The 25241-nt window shown below is 41.1% G+C and overlaps 1 protein-coding gene across 2 annotated transcripts in view; it reads right to left on the bottom strand.

Moving 5' to 3' along the window:
- Positions 1-5248: 5248 nt before the first annotated feature.
- Positions 5249-25241, bottom strand: part of METTL22 (methyltransferase 22, Kin17 lysine) — a 201000-nt gene continuing 181007 nt past the window's right edge. For both annotated transcript variants that reach the window (XM_069733992.1, XM_069733993.1), the window contains 2 exons: positions 19397-19562; positions 5249-8936 (listed from right to left, as the gene is read on the bottom strand). In XM_069733992.1, coding sequence (XP_069590093.1) covers positions 8901-8936; positions 19397-19562 — 202 coding nt within the window. In that variant the 3' untranslated portion in view covers positions 5249-8900. The remainder of the gene's footprint in view (positions 8937-19396; positions 19563-25241) is intronic.

The raw sequence follows: 25241 nt of genomic DNA, 5'->3' as shown, positions 1-25241 counted from the left end.
GCCTACTAAGTCTGTCTGCGGTCCCTCCTTCCAATTGTCCTCCGCTGACCACATCAATGCTGCCTGTGTACCCCTACCACATAATCAAAGCAGCATTGAGCCTAATTTATTTATTTTAGGCCTACTAAGTCTGTCTGCGGTCCCTCCTACCAATTGTCCTCTACTGACCTCACCAATGCTGCCTGTGTACCCCTACCACATAATCAAAGCTGCATTGAGCCTAATTTATTTATTTTTGGCCTACCAAGTCTGTCTGCGGTCCCTCCTTCAAATTGTCCTCCCTGACCACACCAATGCTGCCTGTGTACCCCTACCACATAATCGAAGCAGCATTGAGCCCAATTTATGTATTTTAGGCCAACTAAGTCTGTCTGCGGTCCCTCCTACCAATTGTCCTCCGGTGACCACACCAATGCTGCCTGTGTACCCATGTAACCTATTTTAAACCTGCAGCGAGCCAACTTTGTGGTGTAAGGCCTACTAGCAGTGTCTGTCTGCGCCACTCAATACAGCTGTCCTCTTAAAAAAAAAAGAGCTGCAATTGTCTGGTTTTCAGCCTGTTGGAATTTTAAAACTGCATTGGGGCCACAAGTTTCGTTGGGGTCTACAAACCGTGTCTGCAGCTCCAAGGTGTTCTCCAGGTTGCCTCTCCCTAGCTTCTATCTTCAGGCTCTCGTTAAGTAGTTGTTGATACGACACTGCATTAGGCCTACAAGTTGACTCTGGGTTCTAGAGACGGTGTCTGCCGCTCCAAGGTGTTCTCCAGGTTGCCTCTCCCTAGCTTCTATCTTCAGGCTCTCGTTAAGTAGTTGTTGATATGACACTGCATTAGGCCTACAAGTTGGGTCTGGGTTGTAGAGACAGTGTCTGCCGCTCCAAAGTGTTCTCAAGGTTGCCTCTCTCAAGCTTCTATCTTGAAGCTCTCGTTAAGTAGTTGTTAAAACAACACTGCATTAGGCCTACAAGTTGGGTCTGGGTTGTAGAGACGGTGTCTGCCACTCCAAAGTGTTCTCCAGGTTGCCTCTCCCTAGCTTCTATCTTCATGCTCTTGTTAAGTAGTTTTTAATAACACTGCATTTGGCCTACTTGTTTTGTTGGCCCTACTAACGGTGTCTGCCGCTCCTTGCTGTTCTCCTCCACTGAACAAACCAGTGCCGCCTGTTTACTTCTGTTACCAATTTTGAACTGCATTTAGCCCACTTTATTATTTGGGCCTATATCTGTGTTTCCTCCTCATCCTGCCAATTGCCCAGCCAGTGATAGATGAGTCTGCTGGTACATTGACCCAGAACGCTACATTCCCCGTGCATGCTACACAGCCAGAATGTGACCCTGCTGAAAGTCAGGTTCCCCTTCCCGCATACTATACCACCTTACACAGGGACAGAGTAAGGTGCAGATGAAAGTGCAGGTTCCTTCATCAGGTATGGGGGGGGAAACTCGTTGGCGACGTCACTGGCACAGGGCCCCTCATAGTACGCAAAAGTGTCGCTGCCGGTGGGAGGCGCCCCCGCCGTGCAAACACACCGCCGTACTTTGAGGGGCCCTGTGCCAGTGCCAACGAGTGGGCCCCCCCTGCTTGCTCAGGATCACAGCACTTGCAAAGTTTAAATACTTACCTCTCCCTGCTCCACTGCCGTGACGTGGTCCACATTTCCTGGGCCCACTAAATACTTGAACCAGCCCTACCCCCCACAACTTTAGCCAAATGACCCCCAATTTCCAATGCCTAACTATTATTATAAAGTAAATTAAGATTGGCAAGCTTCAGTAACAAGAATGGATGTTTTTGCCATTAAAATGGGCACTGTAGGTGTTTTCCTGGCCCCCACTCACTGCCGACTATGCATCCCCATTGACTTGCATTGGGTTTCGCGTTTCGGTCGATCCCCGACTTTTCGACAAAATCGGTCGATTTCACTCGACTCGACTTTTGCGATAGTCGGGTTTCGCAAAACCCGACTCGACCCAAAAAAAGGAAAGGTCGCTCAACCCTAGTCCAAATGTTATCAACAAGTTTGCTACTCGGTCGACAAGCTTTCTTTGATTTGAGAACCCTATAAAAGATTGGTTTAAAATGTGGCAAATAAACCATGTACAATCTACAAAATCAATAGAACTTCAGGCTAGGCTGGAGACACCTGGAATGTGGGTTTTAACTGATACCTTGCACTATACATTGACACAGCAGGGCTTTATCAGTGACGGGAAAGACACAAAGAGCAAAGTTTTCAAACATTACATTGAAAAACCTTAACCCTACCAGGAAAATATTCTATGGACAGGTGAAACCAAAAAAGGAACTTTTTATAGATGACAAAATAGAGACTAGAAGGAAGAGTTTACCCTACCCACAGTGAAACATGGTGGGGGATCCATAATGTTGTTGGGGCTGCATTGCAACTTATAGAACTGGAGGGCTTGAGCATATTACCGGAACAAAGAAATCAATGGAATATCAGAGAACTTTAGAGTGAAATTGGCTTACCAGTGTAAGAAAGTAAATGAGGTAGTACACAAAAATGGTTAAGGAGAAAAAAAAATACTTGTTTTGACCTGACCATCAATTAGTCCTAATTTTAATCAAATTGACAATCTCTGGAGGAAGCTGAAATATGCTATTGGGAAAAGAAAACAAGCCCTGAAAACATCCATGAGCCTGAGAGTGGAAGAGAGGATGAAACTAGCAGCAGAAAATTCAGTTATAACAGAAAATAATCTAATAACATAGAACCAGCATGGATTCCTGAAAAAGAAGGTCGTATCAAATGCAGTGATGTTTTTTTTTCCTATAAGGTGAGTGAATCCTAGATCTTTGTCATGCTCTTCATGAAATATAATTTGGGCATTGAAATAAAGCACGTGACACTGTCCCTTAGGCCTCATTCAGACATCTGTTTTTCACGTATTAGTGCTATCCGTCGTTTTCATGGACAGAACTAGTACCTATGATAGTCTATTGGGTCATTCACATGTCTGTTATTTTTTACGGTGACATGTCCGATTTTGATCGATGGTCAGATCAAAACTAGCAATGCAAGTCTATTGATCTCTGAAAAAAACATTGGGCAGAAATCAGATGGCATGCAAGTGCGGTCTGATTTTCATGGCCTTCACGTACATGAAACACTGATAATTTTTAGACCACACTGTGTCCTCCTGTATGATAGATATAAAAAATGAATGTTCTTTTCACTAATCATAATTTAATGATCAGTAAAAAAAAATACTATGGAATGAGGTGTGTTATGGATGTGACAGTTCCTATAAGCTCTGAGAGTAAATGTTTAAAAAAATTTTTTTTCTTAAATCAATAGTACACGAGAAAATAAGAAACTTTGTTATATATTTTATTAGAGAAACCTGCTTCTTTCTCCTCCAGGACTGATCATTCACTCTCAATTCATGGAAAAATGTGTGTTCAGTGTATACAGACTTTGCCATTACTGAGACAGGAGATGGCAGTTGGTGCTTATAAGCTTCTATGGAGATGTGAGGGGGAACTCGAGGCAGACGAAGACATATTGGTGCAGGGATTCCTGAACTACAATCACAATCTAAAGGGGTAGTCCTTTCTTGTACAGCAATGGTTTATCTCTAGGACATGTCATCCTTTCATAATCAATCTTGAGAATAAGGGGCTGCCGTGCTGCTTTTGGGATGTCTTTGCTTTCACATTTGCCCCGTGCAGCATCACTCTGGACCACCCAGATATGAAGGAGTGGCATCAGAGTGGGCAGGAGTGCCGCTGTATAGGGAAAGCCAAGTACTGATCTTACAGACCAGTGCGAGCGCCCTGTTAACATGGATCTTCCAGATGCTGGCACGTAGGGTCGGACCAGGCACTGTTAGGTACTAATAGTGCAGTGTTTGCCAGTCAGTAATGGAATTGACACTTATGGAACGACATTACAAGATTTAGGAATTTTATTTTTAACACCTGACAAAATCTCAATGGTTACTATCGATGATTAGCGCAGAGTATGACTGCTATTATATGTGAATCACTGGGTCATGCAATGCAGCTTAGAGTTCCTTAGGGAAGTCCTTGGAAGTGGTTAAATCAGTCAGCGAGACCCTCACGTTTAAAATAAAAAAACCTTGTGCACCCCCCTACTAGTGATGAGTTAGTTATTGAGGAGTTAGGTTATACGATGGGTAGTGGTTAGTGAGGAGTGATCGTGCTCAGATAAGGCGCTATCGGAGCATTCTCGGGTGCTGGCCCAGTGTCTTTGGATTGCTCGAAAAATATGTTTGAGACCGCGGGGCTTCCCGTCTGGAAGCAATTCAACAGCCTGTTTTGTTAGGCTATCCCTGCTGTAGAACAGCAGCGAGACATGCATCCGTGGGGTCTCAAACATATTTTTCTAGCACACCCAATATACTCGGTTAGCATCCGAGCATACTCAGACAACACCTACGCTCATCACTAACCACTACCCATCGTATGACCTAATCTCTTAGTCTGGATCTTTTAACACACAATACAACTATAATGCATGTAGAGCCTAGTCAATGTATTAGTTGCTTCAGCATTAGTTGCCAGTAGGTGACAGAAAGCGTTGCCATCATTACAGTAAAACCTCCATATCCCTACTGTTCCCACGCCATGGTCGTGATCACTTCATCCTTGGATGGCATTTGGAGTCTGGAACCAGTGTGGTGGCATGAGTCTGAGTTCTGAATTGACTTTGGGGTCTAGATTTACCGAAGGTCTAAATTTACTTGGTCTAAAGCTTGGATTCATTTTGGAATCTGTATCGTACATTAACTTTAAGGGTCTTGTCTGGGATCTGCACTAACTTCTAAGGCTGGGAAGTTTCATGATTTAATTTTACTGTTAAACTTTCTTATCCATGGTACATCCGGACTGGTTTTATGGAAGTGTTATCCCCTACAACAACAAAAAAAGCTAGGAGGAAAAACTGGCACATCCAATCGATTAAATTTTTATTGCAAATCCATTAAAAAGGGTAAGAAAAAAAAAGGATCCAACTACCGTAGTTTTTTTTTAAGAACTTTATTTCAATAAATATATGTATTCGCGTTAGAATTATCATAAAATGTCTATATTTTACACAGTTGTGCCAGTACAGCATCATTTTTAAAAAAACTGCAAACATTTCACACAGATAAATCCAAATCTAAAAACCACAAACCGGCCTAAAATGTGCATAGTAATTTAATAAGAGGACACTTATTTGATCACTTTATAAAAAAATCACTAATGTGGAACCTAGTTAGTGAGATACTATTCAGATTTTACTAAAAGAATCACTTTTTCCATTTAAAAAAACAGAAACTGAACAGAACGGAGCTGAACGGACACAAATTGACCATTTTAACAACCCACAAAATTCAATTGAGAATTGAACTGATCGGTCAAATTCTGTCTTTTTTTTTTTTTTGCTTTAGATATAGTGCATACCGAAAAACTGCAAATTTCAAAACCACTGGAAATTTGGACATGAGTGTGAACAGAGGTTTAGCTGAACTGTGTGCAGCATTCAGAGACTTTTGTAAAATCAGTGACTAATGTTAGATATAAATATGACTTTTCCCATAAAGTAACAAACAATGAACGCACAGGGGTATTTTGAGTTTTGTGAATGCATCTTTGGGTGAGAATGGTCTACGTACAGAATGGCCCATCTACAATACAGACTTACTATGAATTCTTTTAAAAAAAAGTGCTGCACTAGCTCTTTTCAGCATTGTATAGGTACAGGAGCTGAAGATGCAGACACGGGGTTTTAGATCAGGTGAAGTTGCTTCATATAGTTTTGTAGGAACAATTCATGCAACAGGCTATCTATTCAATACCAGAATGAGTCCAGTAGGTGACTGACAGCCCTCACCGTGTGCACAGATCTAGTAGACCCGCCCACTGGACTCCAAAACTACAAGTTCCTTTCAATTTAAAAAAACAAACAAAGCCCCATCATATTCTTCTCAGCGTCTGCTGCTCTATAATGTACGGCCCATAGATGCATCGTCAAGGGACGGGGTGTTTTCCCTTTAAAGTTTGAAATTACGTCAGGCTACCTCTTGGCAAATTAGAAGTGTAGCAGTACAAACTGTACCAGAATATCATCGTTCTTCCTTCGCTATCCAAGGTTGCATTTATGTTCAGTCGCAGAGTGTTTCTTCTTCCATTTCAAAGCCAGGAGAGATTACTTGAAACACACAGAAAATTTCTTAAAAATTGCCAAATTACATGAAAGTAGTGTAAAATACCATGGCCAACAGATATAGTACATGACACTTCTGTAAATGTGAACTTTGCACAGGACCTTCTGCTAGTAGACTAACCTAAAACTAGTAAAATCTTGTCATCAAGCGAAGCTCCAATTTTCGTATTTTTTCCTTTTAGTCTCTTGGAAGTGTCATGGCAGGAAATTTTGCTTTGAAACCTACTTTCCATAAAACATATCTAAACCTTAAACTTGTTTCAAGAAATAAGGTTTCTTATGAGTTACAACACTTCGGACTTTTTAGCCGCATTCAGAAATGGATATTGAAATCTAAATGACTGAAATAAACAGGAAATAGGATCCATTTAAGTCAAACAGCCCTTTAAGAATAAAACTGACAGCTGATACATGCTTCCCGATCCACCAGAAGTATGTATCAGACCGTGGCTGTACGATTTCAGCCAGATATGCCTGACTCTGAAACACTTGGGCACATAGTTTAATAGCCCCAAGGACCAAGCTGCACAGGAGACTAGTCGGACAGGCGGGTCCCAGGTGGTTTTTCCTTGCCCGCTACCCGAGATTCACAGGTGTCTCTGTATGCATTGTAGCAATGCTATTCACTTGGGAGCAATATGAGGTATCACCAGAACCACTTCTATTTAAAACTCCAAGTGGTTTATTCCAATCCTCATAAACCACATCACAGGAAACTCAAATACAGCGCTTGTCCGGCTCGAAATACAACATAAAGCAAAAAGTCCATCCAATAGTGCTGGATAGTCCACCTGACTTAGAGTCCAACTGCTTAGTCCTTTAGCAAAGGCACTCAATCCCGGAGATCTGCACACCTCCACACACAGACCATGTGTGAGACGAACAGGTCTCATTTTACCACGTGAACCACACCCAGGGGTGGGGATATGGTGAGCAGCTGTCCCACCCTAACTCATCAGCTGCTTTTAGTTCTATATGTGCTAAAGCATTTCTCCAGGTTAATCTCCCACCCACTAGGTGTCCTACAGTCACCTTACAGCATATATAGGGAAAAACCTGTCTCTCCAAGGTAGGAAGAAGCCACCGGGAACCCGCCTTTCTGACAAATCTCCCATGCCACTATTAAATTATATTTTTTGCCGAAACTTTATAGCATTTTAGAGTAAAAAATATATGGATGAAATCATGCAGCCACAGTCTAATACATGCAACCTGTGTATCACCTGTCAGGTTCCGTTTAAAGACCTGTAACTTGCTCAAAAGGTTAGTAAAACGCCTTGTAAAAGTCCTTGAGCTCCTCTTATTTTGCATTGAGTCACTTCATTGCAGAGATATTCACATTTGTTTTTTCTGGAGCACAATATTTGAAATCTCTGATCGTAGCGCAACTGAGTGTTTCTTCAGTCTTTACTGGGAAAATGTGCCATCATTCACCCTTCCTTCCTAGATGCTGCCAACCAACGCTCAACAGTGTATGAGACTGATAGATCTGAAACCACTAATTGAGGTATTCCTGCAAAAAAAAAAAAAAAGGTGGAAATGCAATGATGATTTGGGCCCCTAGTGTTTGTTTACTTTGTCTGTCTGGGACAGACCTAACACCATATGGAAAGATCTTATGCCTGCAATTTGAAACCCTCAGACAAGCTAGAGGTTTCCAGAGTTTGAAGCATTTTTTAAATTCTCCAACAACACTGATAACATCCATATGGCTGATGTAAGGAACAGGAGGTAGGGTTCTAGTATTAGGCCTACTACTAGTGAACCAAGTAAAAATTATCAAAACAAAAAAGGAAAATACATTTTGATAATTTGATTTACGCAAAAGCAAATATTCTGATGATATACTCATTTAAAGAACAGATATTCTGAAGATCTTAAAACAATACAGTGCTTTTCTGTAAACCGTGATAAGTTTGCTTCCTACTATGAAGTGAGAAATGCGAGGTACAATTTAACCTGATATTGTTCAGTAGTTTTTACTCTTCTGCTGCCGAGAAATATTAAATTGGAAAAAAACGAAGGACGTATTATTTCTGTCCTAAACTTAGGCTGGTGTAACATTTCTGATGTTCAAGTTCAGAGTATAGACCGGCCACGGGTCTCCAGACCTCAACTCATAGGTACATATGAGGCTGTCGAGTCTGGATCAGGAGACCTACTGCCAGTGTGATCATCACGGCCAATAATCAGAACGTAAATGATGGAAGCGTCAAACCGCCTCCAGACTAAATAACACTAGATCAAACCCAAATCCATTGCATGCTGCACGGTATATCACACATTTGGTATAGCTTGCTAGACAAGTTAGAAACTTCTTTTTTTGCTACTTCCTAGAATACTTTGTACCAACATAATGGTATAAAAAGCATCTAAGACACAAATTTGGTGCATAAGATGTATGATACTTGTTACACATGTTTTCTAGTATCTCCTCAGCTATTTTGAGGCCTACTTACATTAATCAATTATTATCAAAAATAGAGAATAAAAATAAATATCTTGAGAACATAATACATTTTGTACCAACCTAAAGTTGTTAATGTTTTAGTTAACCTCAATAACAGTTTAGAACCTATTATACTATCACTTGTATGCATTCATTGAAGTATTATCGATGGCTCCTGGTTTTCTAGTACAATGATACTTTGTTTTTCTCCTTTAGTCGAAATTCACATTTTTTCCTCTTAACACAGAATGTCAAAGACATCAAGTAAGCCTTGTTGCTGTAATTTTCCATAGCTCCTGTTGAAATAATAATAAAAAAAAGTTACATAAAAAAAAATTAACCTAGTAAAAATGTCTGTAAAGGGAATCTGTCAGTAGGATCAACCCCCCCATACCATTCATATGGGCATGTAGGTCATAGAAAGCTGATTAAAGTGATACCTTGATTTCTATGATCCGATGTCTTATTCTAGAGCAATCCACATTATTATTATTTATTTATATAGCACCATTAATTCCATGGTGCTGTACATGAGAAAGGGGTTACATACAGGGTAATAGATATCATTTACAGTAAACAGGTTTACACTGTACAGTGACAGACTGGTACAGAGGGGAGAGGACCCTGTCCTTGCGGACTTACAATCTATGGGATAGTGGGGAAGAGGCAGAAGGGAGGGGCCAGGCGGCGGCTCTGGCGATGCGGTGGCTCTGGCGATGGAGAGGCGGCGGCTCCGGCGATGGAGAGGCGGCAGAATGGTTATTGTAGGCTGTAGGCTTTCCTGAAGAGATGGGTTTTCAGGTTCCGTCTAAAGGATCCGAGGGTGGTGGATAGTCGGACGTGTTGAGGCACAGAATTCCAGAAGATGGGGATAATCTGGAGAAGTCTTGAAGGCGGTTGGGTGAGGAGCGAATAAGTGTGGAGGAGAGTAGGAGATCTTGGGAGGATCAGAGATCACGTGAGGGAAGATATTGGGAGATTAGTTCAGAGATATAGGGAGGGGACAGGTTGTGGATGGCTTTGTAGATCAGTGTTAGTAGTTTGAACTGGATTAGTTGGGGAACGAATCTAATCTCTAATCTCATAATCTGTAAATGAGCTGTTAAAGGGACACTGTCACCCCCTCCAGCCGTTATAAACTAAAAGAGCCACCTTGTGCAGCAGTAATGCTGCATTCTAACAAGGTGGCTCTCTTAGTTTTTGCTTCTGTTATTCCCTCAATAAAGCGTTTTATAATTTTCCCCAAATACCTATCTTTAGCCAGGGAGGCAGGTCTGAAGCCCCCTCTTTGAAGCGCTCAACTGCCGTCAGTCATCTCTTCTGGGGCGCTGGTTGCCGAACCTTCAGCACTGTTTACATCTGAAATCCGGCGCCTGCGCTGTGTGTGCCTGCCAGGGGCAGGCGCATTGAGTAGTGGCCGTCAGCTCAGATGCCAGGTTCCTGACGGCGCCTGTGCGGGCAGTGCGGCTACCCTGTTGCTGAATCCCCGCCCCGCACTGTGCATAATGCATAACACACTGCGGGGCGGGGATTCAGCAACAGGGTGGCCGCACTGCCCGCACAGGCGCCGTCAGGAAGATAGATGACAAAAGACAGCGTGAGCAAGCAGCTGTGACTGGAGAAAAAGTTTACCTCCGGTCACTGGTGTCAGCTGAGGGGATTACTGCGTCCATCAGCCAACGCCTGCTGCAGCTGATAACAGCGAGAGCAGGAGCAGCTGATGGGTGTATTCATTAGCCGACTCCTGTGCTGTAAATAAATAATTATCAAAAATAGGGAAACCAACCCATTTAAGCAGCCAGGCAAAACTCACCAGCCAGGCAAAAATCACAGCTGGCGGCTTCAATCCTCAGCTGTCAGCAAGGCTGGTTATCAAGAGTAGAGGGGTCCCCACGCCATATTTTATAATAATTTAAATAAAAAAATGTAAAAAAACAGCTGGGGGCTTGTATTCTCAGCTGCCCAGAAAAGGCACATCTATTAGGCTATGTGCACACGTCAGGATTTTCTGCAGAATTTTCCTGAACAAAACCAGACTTTTTCTGCAGGAAATCCGCATGCGTTTTTTGCGTGTTTTTTTTCCGGAGCTTCCCAATGCATTAAATAGCGGGAAAACACGAAAAATCTGCAAAATTAATGAACATGCTGCGTTTTTTTTACCGCGATGCGTTTTTTTGCGGAGAAAAACACATCATGTGCACAAAAATTGCAGAATGCATTAAAAATGATGGAATGCTTATGTATGCTTTTTTAAAGCAATTTTCCCGTGGAAAACGGCTGAAACAACGCGGAAAATCCTAACGTATGCACATAGCCTTAGATGTGCCAATTATGGCACTTTGCCCAGCTCTTGCCCTGTAGCGGTGGCAAGTGGGATTCATATTTTTGGTTTGATGTCACCTTTGTATTATCAGGTGACATCAAGCCCACGGATTACTAATCGAGAGGAGTCTATAAGACACCTATCCATTACTTATCCTATAGTTATCGTATATACTCGAGTATAAGCCGAGATTTTCAAACCATTTTTTGGGGCTGAAAGTCCCCCTCTCGGCTTATACTCGAGTCATACCCGGCACGGGAGGGGGAGCGGGGGCTGTGTAATTATACTTACCTGCTCCCGGCGTGGTCCCTGGACGTCCCTGCTTCTTCCCTGGCGCTGTAGCTTCTTCCTGTACTGAGCGGTCACATGGCACCGCTCATTACAGAAATGAATATGCGGCTCCACCTCCCATAGAGGTGGAGCCGCATATTCATTACTGTATATGAGTGGTAACGCTGCCCGCTCAATACAGGAAGAAGATGCAGCGTCGGGGAAGAAGCAGGGATGCAGCACCAGGACCAGGTAGTATACGGGGAGAGGGAGCGCTGCGCTGCGCGATAGTCACCTGCTCCTCGGTCCGGGTGTCGCTCTGTCTTCAGCAGTGACGCTCAGGTGAGAGGGCGCGGTGACGTAGTCAGTGCGCGCCCTCTGCTGAACGTCAGTGCCGAAGACAGAGCCGCACGAGGAGCAGGTAAAAGTGCCGGGGTCCTGAGCGAAGAGAGGTGAGTATGTGATTTTTTTTTTTTATGGCAGCAAAAGCAAATGGTGCAAGTGGCTGTGCAGAGCATCTTATGGGCCCATACTTGTGCAGCATTATAAGGGGCAAGTGGCTGTGCAGAGCATCTTCTGGGACCATACTTGTGCAGCATTATACGGGGCAAGTGACTGTGCAGAGCATCTTATGGGGCCATACTTGTGCAGCATTATAAGGGGAAAGTGACTGTACGGAGCATCTTATGGGGCCATAACGCTTGCGCAGCATTATATTGGGCAAATATCTCTATGAAGCATCTTATGAGGCCCTTATTACCCTTTATGCAGCATTATATGAGGCATATTTTAATATGGAGCATCTAATGGGGCCCATCAAACTTTATGGAGCATTATATGAGGCTCCTGATTCAATATGGATATTCAAAAACACTTAACCTACTGATGTCTCAATTAATTTTACTTTTATTGGTATCTATTTTTACTTTTGAAATTTACCGGTAGCTGCTGCATTTTCCACCCTAGGCTGATACTCGAGTCATTAAGTTTTCCCAGTTTTTTGTGGCAAAATTAGGGGGGTCGGCTTATACTCGAGTATATACGATATATGGTATATAAAGACACAGCCAGAATAAAGTTCTTTATATTAAATAAAACAAAACAAACTTTTACTTTTTTATTTAAAAATAACAAATTCCGTTATACTCACCCAATGCCTAGTTTCACTGAATCCATCATCTCCTGTAATAAAACAAAAATATAAAACAACCATATCCCTCACCTGTCTGTCATTCTGTTCCACGCCGTTATCCATGTGTGGGGATAAATAGTTTTCAACCTGAATGTGCCAAGATGCAACAGTCCAGGCTGAGAACAACTAATGAATGAGCTGCTGTGACATCATCAAGGTTACCTCTGGTCACCGAGGCTGCATTCCCAGCCAGGATGAACTACAATGACCTTGGTGAGATCTCTGCTAGCATCGTGAGAAAATCGCATAGTGCAGAAGAGAGTTCACCGCAGTTCAAATTCACAGCAGTGAAATTCTCCCGGTGAACTCGCCTCTGCACCGTGCGACTAGCTGACATCTCACCAAGGTCACTGCAGTTCATCTGGGAACGCAGCCTCAGTGACTGACAGTAACCTCGATGACGTCACCGCTTGTCACTGATGCTGCTGCAGCCTGGATGGTCGCATCTTGGCACCGTTCAGGTTGAAAACGGTTTAACCCCCAGACATAGATTACAGCGTGGGATAGAATGACAGAGAGAGGTGAGGGATATTGTTTTTTATTTTAATTCTCTTGCAGGGGACAATGGTGTCACTGGAAGTTTGGTATAATCAAGATTTATTAAAGGAGTCTGTATCATTCTTTCAATTAAAAAAAACTTTATTCTGGGTGTATGTGTTTTTATACAATATGACTATGGGGTTAGTAATGGGGGCATCTTATATATGCCTCTCCATTACTAACCGCTGGGCTTGATGTCACCTGACAATACAAAGGTGACATCAACCCCCCCCACTATTACCCCACTTGCCACCGCTACAGGGCAATTGGGAAGACCGAGGCTAAGTGCCAGAATTGGCACATCTTATAGATGCGCCTTTTTCTGGGGTGGCTGAGAGGTGATGTTTTCAGCCTGGTGGGACCAATATCTATGACCCCTTCCTATGCTATTAATATCAGCCCACAGCTGTCTGCATAGCCTTTTGCTGGTTCTTAATCATAGGGGGACTCCCACATCATTTTTAAAGGGGTCTCCATTTTAATAGCCAGTAAAGGCTAAGTATACAGCTGTGAGTTGATATTAGTAGCCTTGGAAGCTCCATGGGTATTACCCCCTTTCCAGGCTATAAACATCAGTCTGTCGGCCCACGACTTTTTTTTTCAGAAAAATAATTTTAATCATTAAATACATGTACAGTAAGCTGCACACACACTGTACTAAACCTATAGGTCACTGACATCTATATATCTATCTATTCTATGTGTATATAGTGTATCTATTCTATCCTGTTGAGTCTTGCTGTGATTTTACTGTATGCGGCTGCTGAATTGCCGGCTTTTCAAAGGATCTAGAGGTATGGTTCCAAAGAAAGTAGTTTTTTTTCCTCTGTGGGAACTCAACTTTAGCAGCATGCACAGAGACACAAAATAGCCCCAAAAATGCATGAAAAAAGGCACCAAAACTGCAACAACAAAAAACGCACCAAAACATGCATTTTTGCCGCAGCTTCTTTACTGACAGGAAGTCAGGTTTTGCTGCAGAAAAAGAATGCAGCAAAAATGCCCAGTGTGAACTTACCCTAATACATGTTCAAATTTCCCTGCGGGACTAATGCAAATTGTCTCTTCAGAGAAGAGAGCTAGAACTCTAATGCCACCTATTGGAAGGTAGCAATCCTACAAGTCAATGTTGACCCTTTAACGAGCCTTGTCACATGACTTAGGATAATAGCCAAACCAGAATCTCAATTTTCAGACACTGTGTTTCGGGGTACTGCCCCTCGTTAGTGCGAAGCGGAGATCTGGTTTGGTTGTGTGAGAGGTGTCAGACCGTTATCCAAGAAGTATAATTTCTCCTTGCGGAGATCGACATGCTAAGCATGCCGAGATGAGGAGATTTAAAGCCGCAATGCTCCTCTGGGTAATATGCTAATTATGCAAATTGTCTCTTCCGAGAGGAAGACAGCTAGGACTTCTGGGACTAAACAATTAAAAAATTCAATCTAATGTAATAAAATACAAAATGTCCATGCACATAATCGTGTATCGCCATATCAGTAATGACCAGTACAATAAAACTACACTGTTTATTCCATATGGTGAACACACCGGAAAAAAACATGAAAACCTATTCCAGAATTTCCAAATGGTACCAATAAAAGATTCAGTTCATTATGCGAAAAATCAAGACCTCATTGAGATCTGTAAACAAAAAAAAATGATAAAGTTATGGCTTTGAAATGTGAAAAATTAAAAACAATACCAGAAATGCTGTGGAAGCCTAATGGTATAATCTCCCTAGATTGTATAACAAAAATAATCTCAGATTGCATTTAACAGCCCCTAATTTGGCGCACAGGGTATTTTGCTAATCTAAAAACCATGGTGACTCTGATTCACTTAGAACCCAAGTACAGTCAAGGTAGTCCTGTCCAACTATGCTAGACTTAGATTTACCGATGGCAGTAAAAAATGGCCATTGTACCTTTTAAGCAAATTGATCTCATATTAAAGACTAGATGGTGGCCCGGTTCTAACGCATCTACAATATGTATGTATATAGCAGCCACATACTATATAGCACAGGCCACGTAGTATATAGGAGCCATGTAGTATATAGCAGGGGTGTCAAACTGCATTCCTCGAGGGCTGTAAACAGGTCATGTTTTCAGGATTTCCTTGCATTGCACAGGTGATAATTTAATCACCTGCAGAGAATGATTCCAGCACCTTGTGCAATGCTAAGGAAATCTTGAAAACACGCATGGTTTGAGGCCCTCGAGGAATGCAGTTTGACACCCCTGGTATATAGCATACAAATAGTACGTGGCCTGTGCTATATAATATGTGGCTGCTATATGCATACATACATATTGTAGAATACCCGATGCGTTGCATATAACGCAGCCCACGCAGTATCTAACACTGCCCACGTAGTATACAGCAGCCATGTAGTATATAACACTGCCCACGTAGTATACAGCAGTCATGTAGTATATAGTACTGCCCACGTAGTATATAGCAGCCATGTAGTATATAGTACTGTCCACGTAGTATACAGCAGCCATGTAGTATATAGTACTGCCCACGTAGTATATAGCAGCCATGTAGTATATAGTACTGCCCACGTAGTATATAGCAGCCATGTAGTATATAGTACTGTCCACGTAGTATATAGCAGCCATGTAGTATATAGAACTGCCCACGTAGTATATAGCAGCCATGTAGTATATAGTACTGCTCACGTAGTATATAGCAGCCATGTAGTATATAGTACTGCCCACGCAGTATATAGCAGCCATGTAGTATATAGTACTGCCCACACAGTATATAGCAGCCATGTAGTATATAGTACTGTCCACATAGTATATAGCAGCCATGTAGTATATAGTACTGCCCACGTAGTATATAGTACTGCCCACGTAGTATATAGCAGCCATGTAGTATATAGTACTACCCACGTAGTATATAGCAGCCATGTAGTATATAGTACTGCCCACGTAGTATATAGCAGCCATGTAGTATATAGTACTGCTCACGTAGTATATAGCAGCCATGTAGTATATAGTACTGCCCACGTAGTATATAGCAGCCATGTAGTATATAGTACTGCTCACGTAGTATATAGCAGCCATAAAAAAAAAAACACAAAATTGAGCTTAACTTAAGTTGGTATACATGCAGAGGTAAAACGCATGTTGAAAATGGCCACAAAACATAAAACCTATAAGAGAAAAAAGTAAATGAAAACCCTGATATAACTAAGTAAAAAAAGCAAAAATGCATTTAAATAACACAGAGTTTTTATTAATACTGTTTTTTGATAAAAAAAATAGCATAAAAGCCATCCCACCTAGTCACGGTAACTCTGATCGGGACAGTCCTAAACTAATATTAAAACCTTACCATGTGTCAATGTTGACCTCAGTGTGAATAAGGGCAGATGAAAGGACTGAACCCAACCAGTGAAACACTAGACTAGGGAAGCCTTATATAGTTTCTAGCTCAGAAACAGGGAGGCCACACCCCGGATTGCACAGAATGCAACAATACACAGGAAAAAAAAAAACACAAAATTGAGCTTAACTTAAGTTGGTATACATGCAGAGGTAAAACGCATGTTCAAAATGGCCACAAAACATAAAACCTACAAGAGAAAAAAGTAAATGAAAACCCTGATATAACTAAGTAAAAAAAGCAAAAATGCATTTAAATAACACAGAGTTTTTAGTAATACTGTTTTTTGATCAAAAAATAGCTTTGTGCTATGTAGTATATAGTACTGCCCACGTAGTATATAGCAGCCATGTAGCATATAGTACTGCCCACGTAGTATATAGCAGCCATGTAGTATATAGTACTGCTCACGTAGTATATAGCAGCCATGTAGTATATAGTACTGCTCACGTAGTATATAGCAGCCATAAAAAAAAAAACACAAAATTGAGCTTAACTTAAGTTGGTATACATGCAGAGGTAAAACGCATGTTGAAAATGGCCACAAAACATAAAACCTATAAGAGAAAAAAGTAAATGAAAACCCTGATATAACTAAGTAAAAAAAGCAAAAATGCATTTAAATAACACAGAGTTTTTATTAATACTGTTTTTTGATAAAAAAAATAGCATAAAAGCCATCCCACCTAGTCACGGTAACTCTGATCGGGACAGTCCTAAACTAATATTAAAACCTTACCATGTGTCAATGTTGACCTCAGTGTGAATAAGGGCAGATGAAAGGACTGAACCCAACCAGTGAAACACTAGACTAGGGAAGCCTTATATAGTTTCTAGCTCAGAAACAGGGAGGCCACACCCCGGATTGCACAGAATGCAACAATACACAGGAAAAAAAAAAACACAAAATTGAGCTTAACTTAAGTTGGTATACATGCAGAGGTAAAACGCATGTTCAAAATGGCCACAAAACATAAAACCTACAAGAGAAAAAAGTAAATGAAAACCCTGATATAACTAAGTAAAAAAAGCAAAAATGCATTTAAATAACACAGAGTTTTTAGTAATACTGTTTTTTGATCAAAAAATAGCTTTGTGCTATGTAGTATATAGTACTGCCCACGTAGTATATAGCAGCCATGTAGCATATAGTACTGCCCACGTAGTATATAGCAGCCATGTAGTATATAGTACTGTCCACGTAGTATATAGCAGCCATGTAGTATATAGTACTACCCACGTAGTATATAGCAGGCATGTAGTATATAGTACTACCCACGTAGTATATAGCAGCCATGTAGTATACAGTACTGCCCACGTAGTATATAGCAGCCATGTAGTATACAGTACTGTCCACGTAGTATATAGCAGCCATGTAGTATATAGTACTACCCACATAGTATATTCCAGCCATGTAGTATACAGTACTACCCACGTAGTATATAGCAGCCATGTAGTATATAGTACTGCCCACGTAGTATATAGCAGCCATGTAGTATATAGTACTGCTTACGTAGTATATAGCAGCCATGTAGTATATAGTACTGCCCACATAGTACATAGCAGCCATGTAGTATATAGTACTGCCCATGTAGTATATAGCAGCCATGTAGTATATAGTACTGTCCACGTAGTATATAGCAGCCATGTAGTATATAGTACTGCCCACATAGTATAAAGCAGCCATGTAGCCCACGCAGTATTTAGCAGTGTAGACACATATCCCTGTTAAAAATAAAAAGAATTAAAATAAAAAATAGTTACATACTCACCGCCTGGGATCCAGTGGCGATGGGCGCGTGGCTGCCGCCATCTTCCGTTCCCAGGATGCATAGGCAGCATCAATAGTAAAACGTTGGGCACACACAGGGTTAATAGCAGTGGTAACGGAGTGCGTAACGCACGGCATAACGCGGTCCGTCACCACTGGCATTAACCCTGTGTGAGCGGTGACTGCGGGGAGTATGGAGCGGGCGCCGGGCACTAACTGCAGGGGAGTAGGGAGGGACTAATCGGACTGTGCCCGTCGCTGCAGCCATGACAGGCAGCTGGCGAGACCCATCAGCAACTTAGATTCCATGACAGACAGAGGCAGCGACCAATGAATATCCGTGACAGACAGAAAGACAGACAGACAGAAAGGCGGAAGTGACCCTTAGACAATTATATAGTAGATAACGGGCAATCTGGGGGTATGTGCACACGTCAGGATTTCTTGCAGAAATTTTCCTGACAAAAACCGGACATTTCTGCCAGAAATCCGCATGCGTTTTTTTCGCGTTTTTTCATGCGTTTTTTACGCGTTTTTGAAAAATTAATGAACATGCTGCTCTTTTTTACCGCAATGTGCACAAAAATTGCAGAATGCATTCTAAATGATAGGATGCATATGTCTGCAGTTTCTAATGCGGTTTTATCACGAAAAAACGCGAAAAAAAAATGCGAAAAAACCTGAACGTGCGCACAGACCCTGAAAATCACATTATGTTGTCTCACCTCTGAAAATGTACTCCAAAGTGCTAGACAATGGGTGTCTTACTTTCTTTCTGGAGGATTACGGGAAGAGGGTAGAGAACTTTGACAGACAGGAGAGCATGAGCAGTGAGAAACTGCACACAGGTATAACAAGAGGACGCTTTTCAATTGGGGCAGGAGAACCACTAAACAATGGCCGGTGCAATATATACATATAAGATACAGATATAATGAGGGAAATTAATATCCTTTGCTATTATAAAATATAATTCATCCATTTCTTTTTTTTTTTACTTTTTCAGTTATGGTTTCCAAAGTGCAAAGGGATAATAAAAAAGGAATAAAACGCAACAAAACTGGCTGTGTTTTTGACTCGTGATTGGAAAAATATGCAGTATACTATACGACCTAGCTCACTAGATGGAAGCTAAGGGAAGGAATAAAACAATAATTGCTTTTATCACCATTACGTGTAGGAGACAATGACAAATCACACTGCAATGCAAAGACTGTATACACGTACTGTGTGCACATAGAGTAATGGAACAAAATCAACCTACCAAGTGCTGTCGCTCATAGCAGAAGAATTGTGGAAAGACGGGCTTGATTTCGGTCGCTGTCCACTTCAGCTTCCCATCGCTGATCTTTTCAAAATTGTTCAAGCAGTTTCGGAAATGATTATAGGCATCACATGCAATGTCCATACACCTTAAAGTAAAGTTATACCTAAAAGACAAGGATGGAAAAAAGATTTACAAAATGCACAGTGGACATGAGCTTTCTCTTTATGCAGTGTTAAAATATGTTGCCCAGGCATATGATCACAGGGTCACATTTTTATATGTATACACACACATTATACACACACACACACACACACACACACACACACACACACACCTTATTCATGAACTTATTTATGAACTTATGTTTTACTTAAGTCAAATCAAGTGGATTGCAAAATTTAAAGTTCAAAAATAAAAATTGCCCATAAGTAGAAAGGGGGTAAAGCAAGCTTATAGTCACAGTAAGCTGTATGTATGTAAATGAATACGGCATGTATATATATATATATATATATATATATATATATATATATATATATATATATATATATATATATATATATTATATTAAATATTGTGCATATACCTGTATATCTAATATATAAAGCTGAATGTGTGTGTGTGTATGTTCGGGATTGGCATCTGCACCGTCGCAGCTACAGCCACAAAATTTTGCACAGTCACACGTCTGGGCCCCGAGAGCGTCATAGGCTAGGTTGTGAGGCGAAACTTTAACCCCGCGCGTTCCAATTCACCAAACAATTTTGCCCCTATCTACATAATGGGGAAAAAGTGAAAGGAAAAGTGTTGGAGGCAAATTGACAGCTGCCAGATGTGAACAAGGGGGACTTAAAGAATGAAAGCGATGGTGCCAAAGAGTATATACCGTACAGTTGCTAAGGTGGGGCCCCGACATGGGATACTCACCACACATGGGGATATGAACACACACACATAAGGCGCCACACACTACCACGTGCTTGAACACATCTTCCACCCTCAGCACACATTTCACCACACACACACCAACCTCACCACATAAAAGTCGAAACACAAAAGTCGCCACTCAAAACTAGCCATGCGCAAAATTCGCCACATGCAAAACTCGCCACACGTGCAAAACTCACCTCATGGAAAACTCGCCACACGCAAAACTTGCACACGCGGAAAAATTGCCACATGCACAAAAGTTGCAACACACGCAAAAGTTGCCTCACACAAAACTTGCACATACTCAAAACGCACCACACATAAAACTAGTCACGTGCAAAACTCGCCATGCGCAAAACTTGCTGCACACAACTTGCTACACTAACCTGTCATATGCAACTCGACACACAAAAAGTTGCTACACACATGTTGCCACACAAAACTCATCTCACAAAAGTCACTACATGCATGTCGCCACATGCAACTCAACACACACAACTTGACACATGAAACTCGCCCTAAAACACACACAAGTCTGGTATTATCCTCCAAAAATAAAAATCTGATTAATAAGCAGCCAAACTACAAGAGCAACAAATGTACCATATAGGAAATACGGCAGCTGTCAGTCACATGACCTGTCTATTATGTGTATGTGTGAGCTAATATATACTGCCGGGGGGAGGGCTTCCTGTTGGCTGGGGATTTATCAGGCTGCCAATTTAGCTTACAAATACTGAGGTAAAAAAACCCTGACCAAATAACGTGTGAACGCGGTCTAATACAGGAGGAGATGACATACAGATATAGGCTATATACAGGAGGAGATGATACACAGGAATATACTATATACAGGAGAGATGACACACAGGTATATACTATATAAAGGAGGAGATGACACACATATATACTATATACAGGGGAGATGACACACAGGTATATACTATATACAGGAGATGATACACAGGAATATACTATATACAGGAGAGTTGACACAGGTATATACTATATACAGGAGGAGATGACACACACATATATACACTATATACAGGGGAGATGACATACAGGTATATACTATATACAGGAGGAGATGACACACAGGTATATACTATATACAGGGGAGATGACACGTATATACTATCTACAGGAGATGACACACAAATATATACAGGAGCAGATGACACCGGTATATACTATATACAGGAGATGACACATGTATATACTATATACAGGATGAGATGACATACAGGTACATACTATATACAGGAAGAGATGACACACAGGTATATACTATATACAGAAGCAGATGACACACAGGTATATACTATATACAGGAGATGGCACACGTATATACTATATACAGGAGATGACATACAGGTATATACTATATACAGAAGCAGATGACACACGTATATACTATATACAGGAGATGACACGTATATACTATATACAGGAGATGACATACAGGTATATACTATATAAAAGAGGAGATGACATATAGGTATATAGAGGAGATGACATACAGCAGGTATATACTATATACAGGGGAGAGGACATACAGGTATACTATATACAGGAAATGCCATACAGGTATATACTATATATAGGAGATGACATACAGGTATATAGTATATACAGAAGAGATGACATACAGGTATACACTATACACAGGAGGAGATGACACATAGGTATATACAATATACAGGAGGAGATGACATACAGCAGGTATATACTATTTACAGGGGAGATGACATACAGGTATATACTATATACAGGAGATGACATACAGGTGTATACTATATATAAGGGAGATGACAAACATGTACAGTACAGACCAAAAGTTTGGACACCTTCTCATTTAAAGATTTTTCTGTATTTTCATAACCATTAAAATTGTAAATTCACACTGAAGACATCAAAACTATGAATTAACACATGTGGAATTATATACTTAACAAAAAAGTGTGAAACAACTGAAAATATTTCTTATATTCTAGGTTCTTCAAAGTAGCCACCTTTTGCTTTGATGACTGCTTTGCACACTCTTGGCATTCTCTTGATGAGCTTCAAGAGGTAGTCACCGGAAATGGTTTTCACTTCACAGGTGTGCCCTGTCAGGTTTAATAAGGGGGATTTCTTGCCTTATAAATGGGGTTGGGACCATCAGTTGTGTTGAGCAGAAGTCTGGTGGATACACAGCTGATAGTCCTACTGAATAGACTGTTAGAATTTGTATTATGGGAAGAAAAAAGCAGCTAAGTAAAGAAAAACGAGTGGCCATCATTACTTTACTAAATGAAGGTCACTCTGTCCGAAAAATTGGGAAAACTTTGAAAGTGTCCCCAAGTGCAGTTGCAAAAACCATCAAGTGCTACAAACAAACTGGCTCACATGAGGACCGCCCCACGAAAGGAAGACCAAGAGTCACCTCTGCTTCTGAGGATAAGTTTATCCGAGTCACCAGCCTCAGAAATCGCAGGTTAACAGCAGCTCAGATTAGAGACCAGGTCAATGTCACACAGAGTTCTAGGAGCAGACACATCTCTACAACAACTGTTAAGAGGAGACTTTGTGCAGCAGGCCTTCATGGTAAAATAGCTGCTAAGAAACCACTGCTAAGGGCAGGCAACAAACAGAAGAGACTTGTTTGGGCTAAAGAACACAAGGAATGGACAATAGACCAGTGGAAATCTGTGCTTTGGTCTGATGAGTACAAATTTGAGATCTTTGGTTCCAACCACCGTGTCTTTGTGCAACGCAGAAAAGGTGAATGGATGGACTCTACATGCCTGGTTCCCACCGTGAAGCATGCTGGTGACACTGTTGGGGATTTATTCAAAATTGAAGGCATACTGAACCAGCATGGCTACCACAGCATCTTGCAGCGGTATGCTATTCCATCCGGTTTGCTTTTCGTTGGACCATCATTTATTTTTCAACAGGACAATGACCCCAAACACCCCCCCCAGGCTGCGTAAGGGCCATTTGACCAAGAAGGAGAGTGATGGGGTGCTACGCCAGATGACCTGGCCTCCACAGTCACCAGACCTGACCGCAATCGAGATGGTTTGGGGTGAGCCGGACGGCAGAGTGAAGGCAAAAGGGCCAACAAGTGCTAAGCATCTCTGGGATCTCCTTCAAGATTGTTGGACGACCATTTCCGGTGACTACCTCTTGAAGCTCATCAAGAGAATGCCAAGAGTGTGCAAAGCAGTCATCAAAGCAAAACGTGGCTACTTTGAAGAACCTAGAATATAAGACATATTTTCAGTTGTTTCACACTTTTTTGTTAAGCATATAATTACACGTGTTAATTCATAGTTTTGATGCCTTCAGTGTGAATTTACAATTTTCATAGTCAAGAAAATACAGAGAAATCTTTAAATGAGAAGGTGTGTCCAAACATTTGGTCTGTACTGTATATACTGAGGGGAAAATGAGAGGTGTGAGGTGAAAATGAGGGGTGTGAGGTGAAAATGAAAAGGTGTGAGTGCAAAATGAGAGGAGTGAGGGAAAATAGTGAAGTGATCGGAAAATGACAGATGTGAGGTTGAAATGACAAGTGTTAGGGGGGAATGAGGGGGAAAATAAGAGGAGTGAGGGGGAAAATGAGAGGTGTAAGGGAGAAAATGAGAGATGTGAGGGGGAAAATGAGAGATGTGAGGGGGAAAATGAGAGGCGTGATGGGAAAATAAGAGAAGTGAGGTGCTATAACTAACCACAGATTTTTACTATGCCTAGGCAACGCCGGGCTCTTCAGCTAGTATATATATATATATATATATATATATATATATATATATTACTGTATTTGTATGAATGTGTGTCTATGTGTGTGCATGATATATATATATATATATATATATATACATACATATATATGTATAACACCAACATACACACATAATTATGTATCTACCGTCATACATACAAATACAATCCTCAACACGGACATTCCATTCCAGCTCCAAAAAGGTAAAGTCATGGAATTATGGGAATCACAAGTTTGATAGATAAGTTAATGATATGCAAATAATGTAAAAAATGGAAAGAAAATCTTCAAAATATCTCAATTTATTAAATATAGAGTATTGTTATGACATCACTGAGGTTATTCATGGTTGTCTGAGTAATATTATACCACGCTGAATGCACTTGGGCACATAAATCATCAAGATCCACTGCTGTCAGCTCCCTTTGTAACTGGCGGCCAATGATGTCCCAGATGAGCTTGATGGTAGAGAAGTCTGGAGGTCGTGGTAGCATGTTTAAAGCTAGGTTCACATTTGCGGTTGTGTCCGCAGCGTTGCAGACGCAACCACAAACGCAATGCAAAATGCATACAAATGTTGACGTTTTTATCCGTATCAACTTACGCATGAAGGATAAAAAATGCAACTTTTGTACGTGTTTACAAGCGTTTTTGCATGCGTTTGAAAGGAAACATTGTTTAAAGAAGAATTTCCTTGAAACAAGCCACGCCAAATGGGCGTGGCTCATGGGATTTCTCTATATAAACCCTTGTACAGATGAACTCCTCACACTTTGCTCCTGTATCAAGATGGATCTTCGCATGGAGAGTTTCTATCGGAATCTGGATTTGGATGTCAACTTGTTTCTTTCCTTTGCATTTGCTTGTGAGCAAGAATGGAAAAGAGAAAAACAGAGAAGACGGCGTTGGCGCTGTTGGCAGCATGAGATTCTTGAACTACGACAGAGCCGTGGAGCCTACCACTCCTTATTCACTTAGCTCTGTGAAAACCCACAGAAATATTTTGAGTACACGAGGATGTCTCAAGACAGCTTTATGGAACCGAAAAAATAATAACAATAAAGACATACTGGTAATGAATACCATATATATTAAACAAACACTTATTTGATAACTTGCCTGAGCAACAGACTGTTA

Source organism: Ranitomeya imitator, chromosome 7 (genome assembly GCF_032444005.1).
Source record: "Ranitomeya imitator isolate aRanImi1 chromosome 7, aRanImi1.pri, whole genome shotgun sequence".
NCBI lineage: Eukaryota > Metazoa > Chordata > Amphibia > Anura > Dendrobatidae > Ranitomeya > Ranitomeya imitator.
The sequence above is the reverse complement of the archived record's forward strand: the minus strand, read 5'-3'. Positions and strand labels throughout refer to the sequence as shown.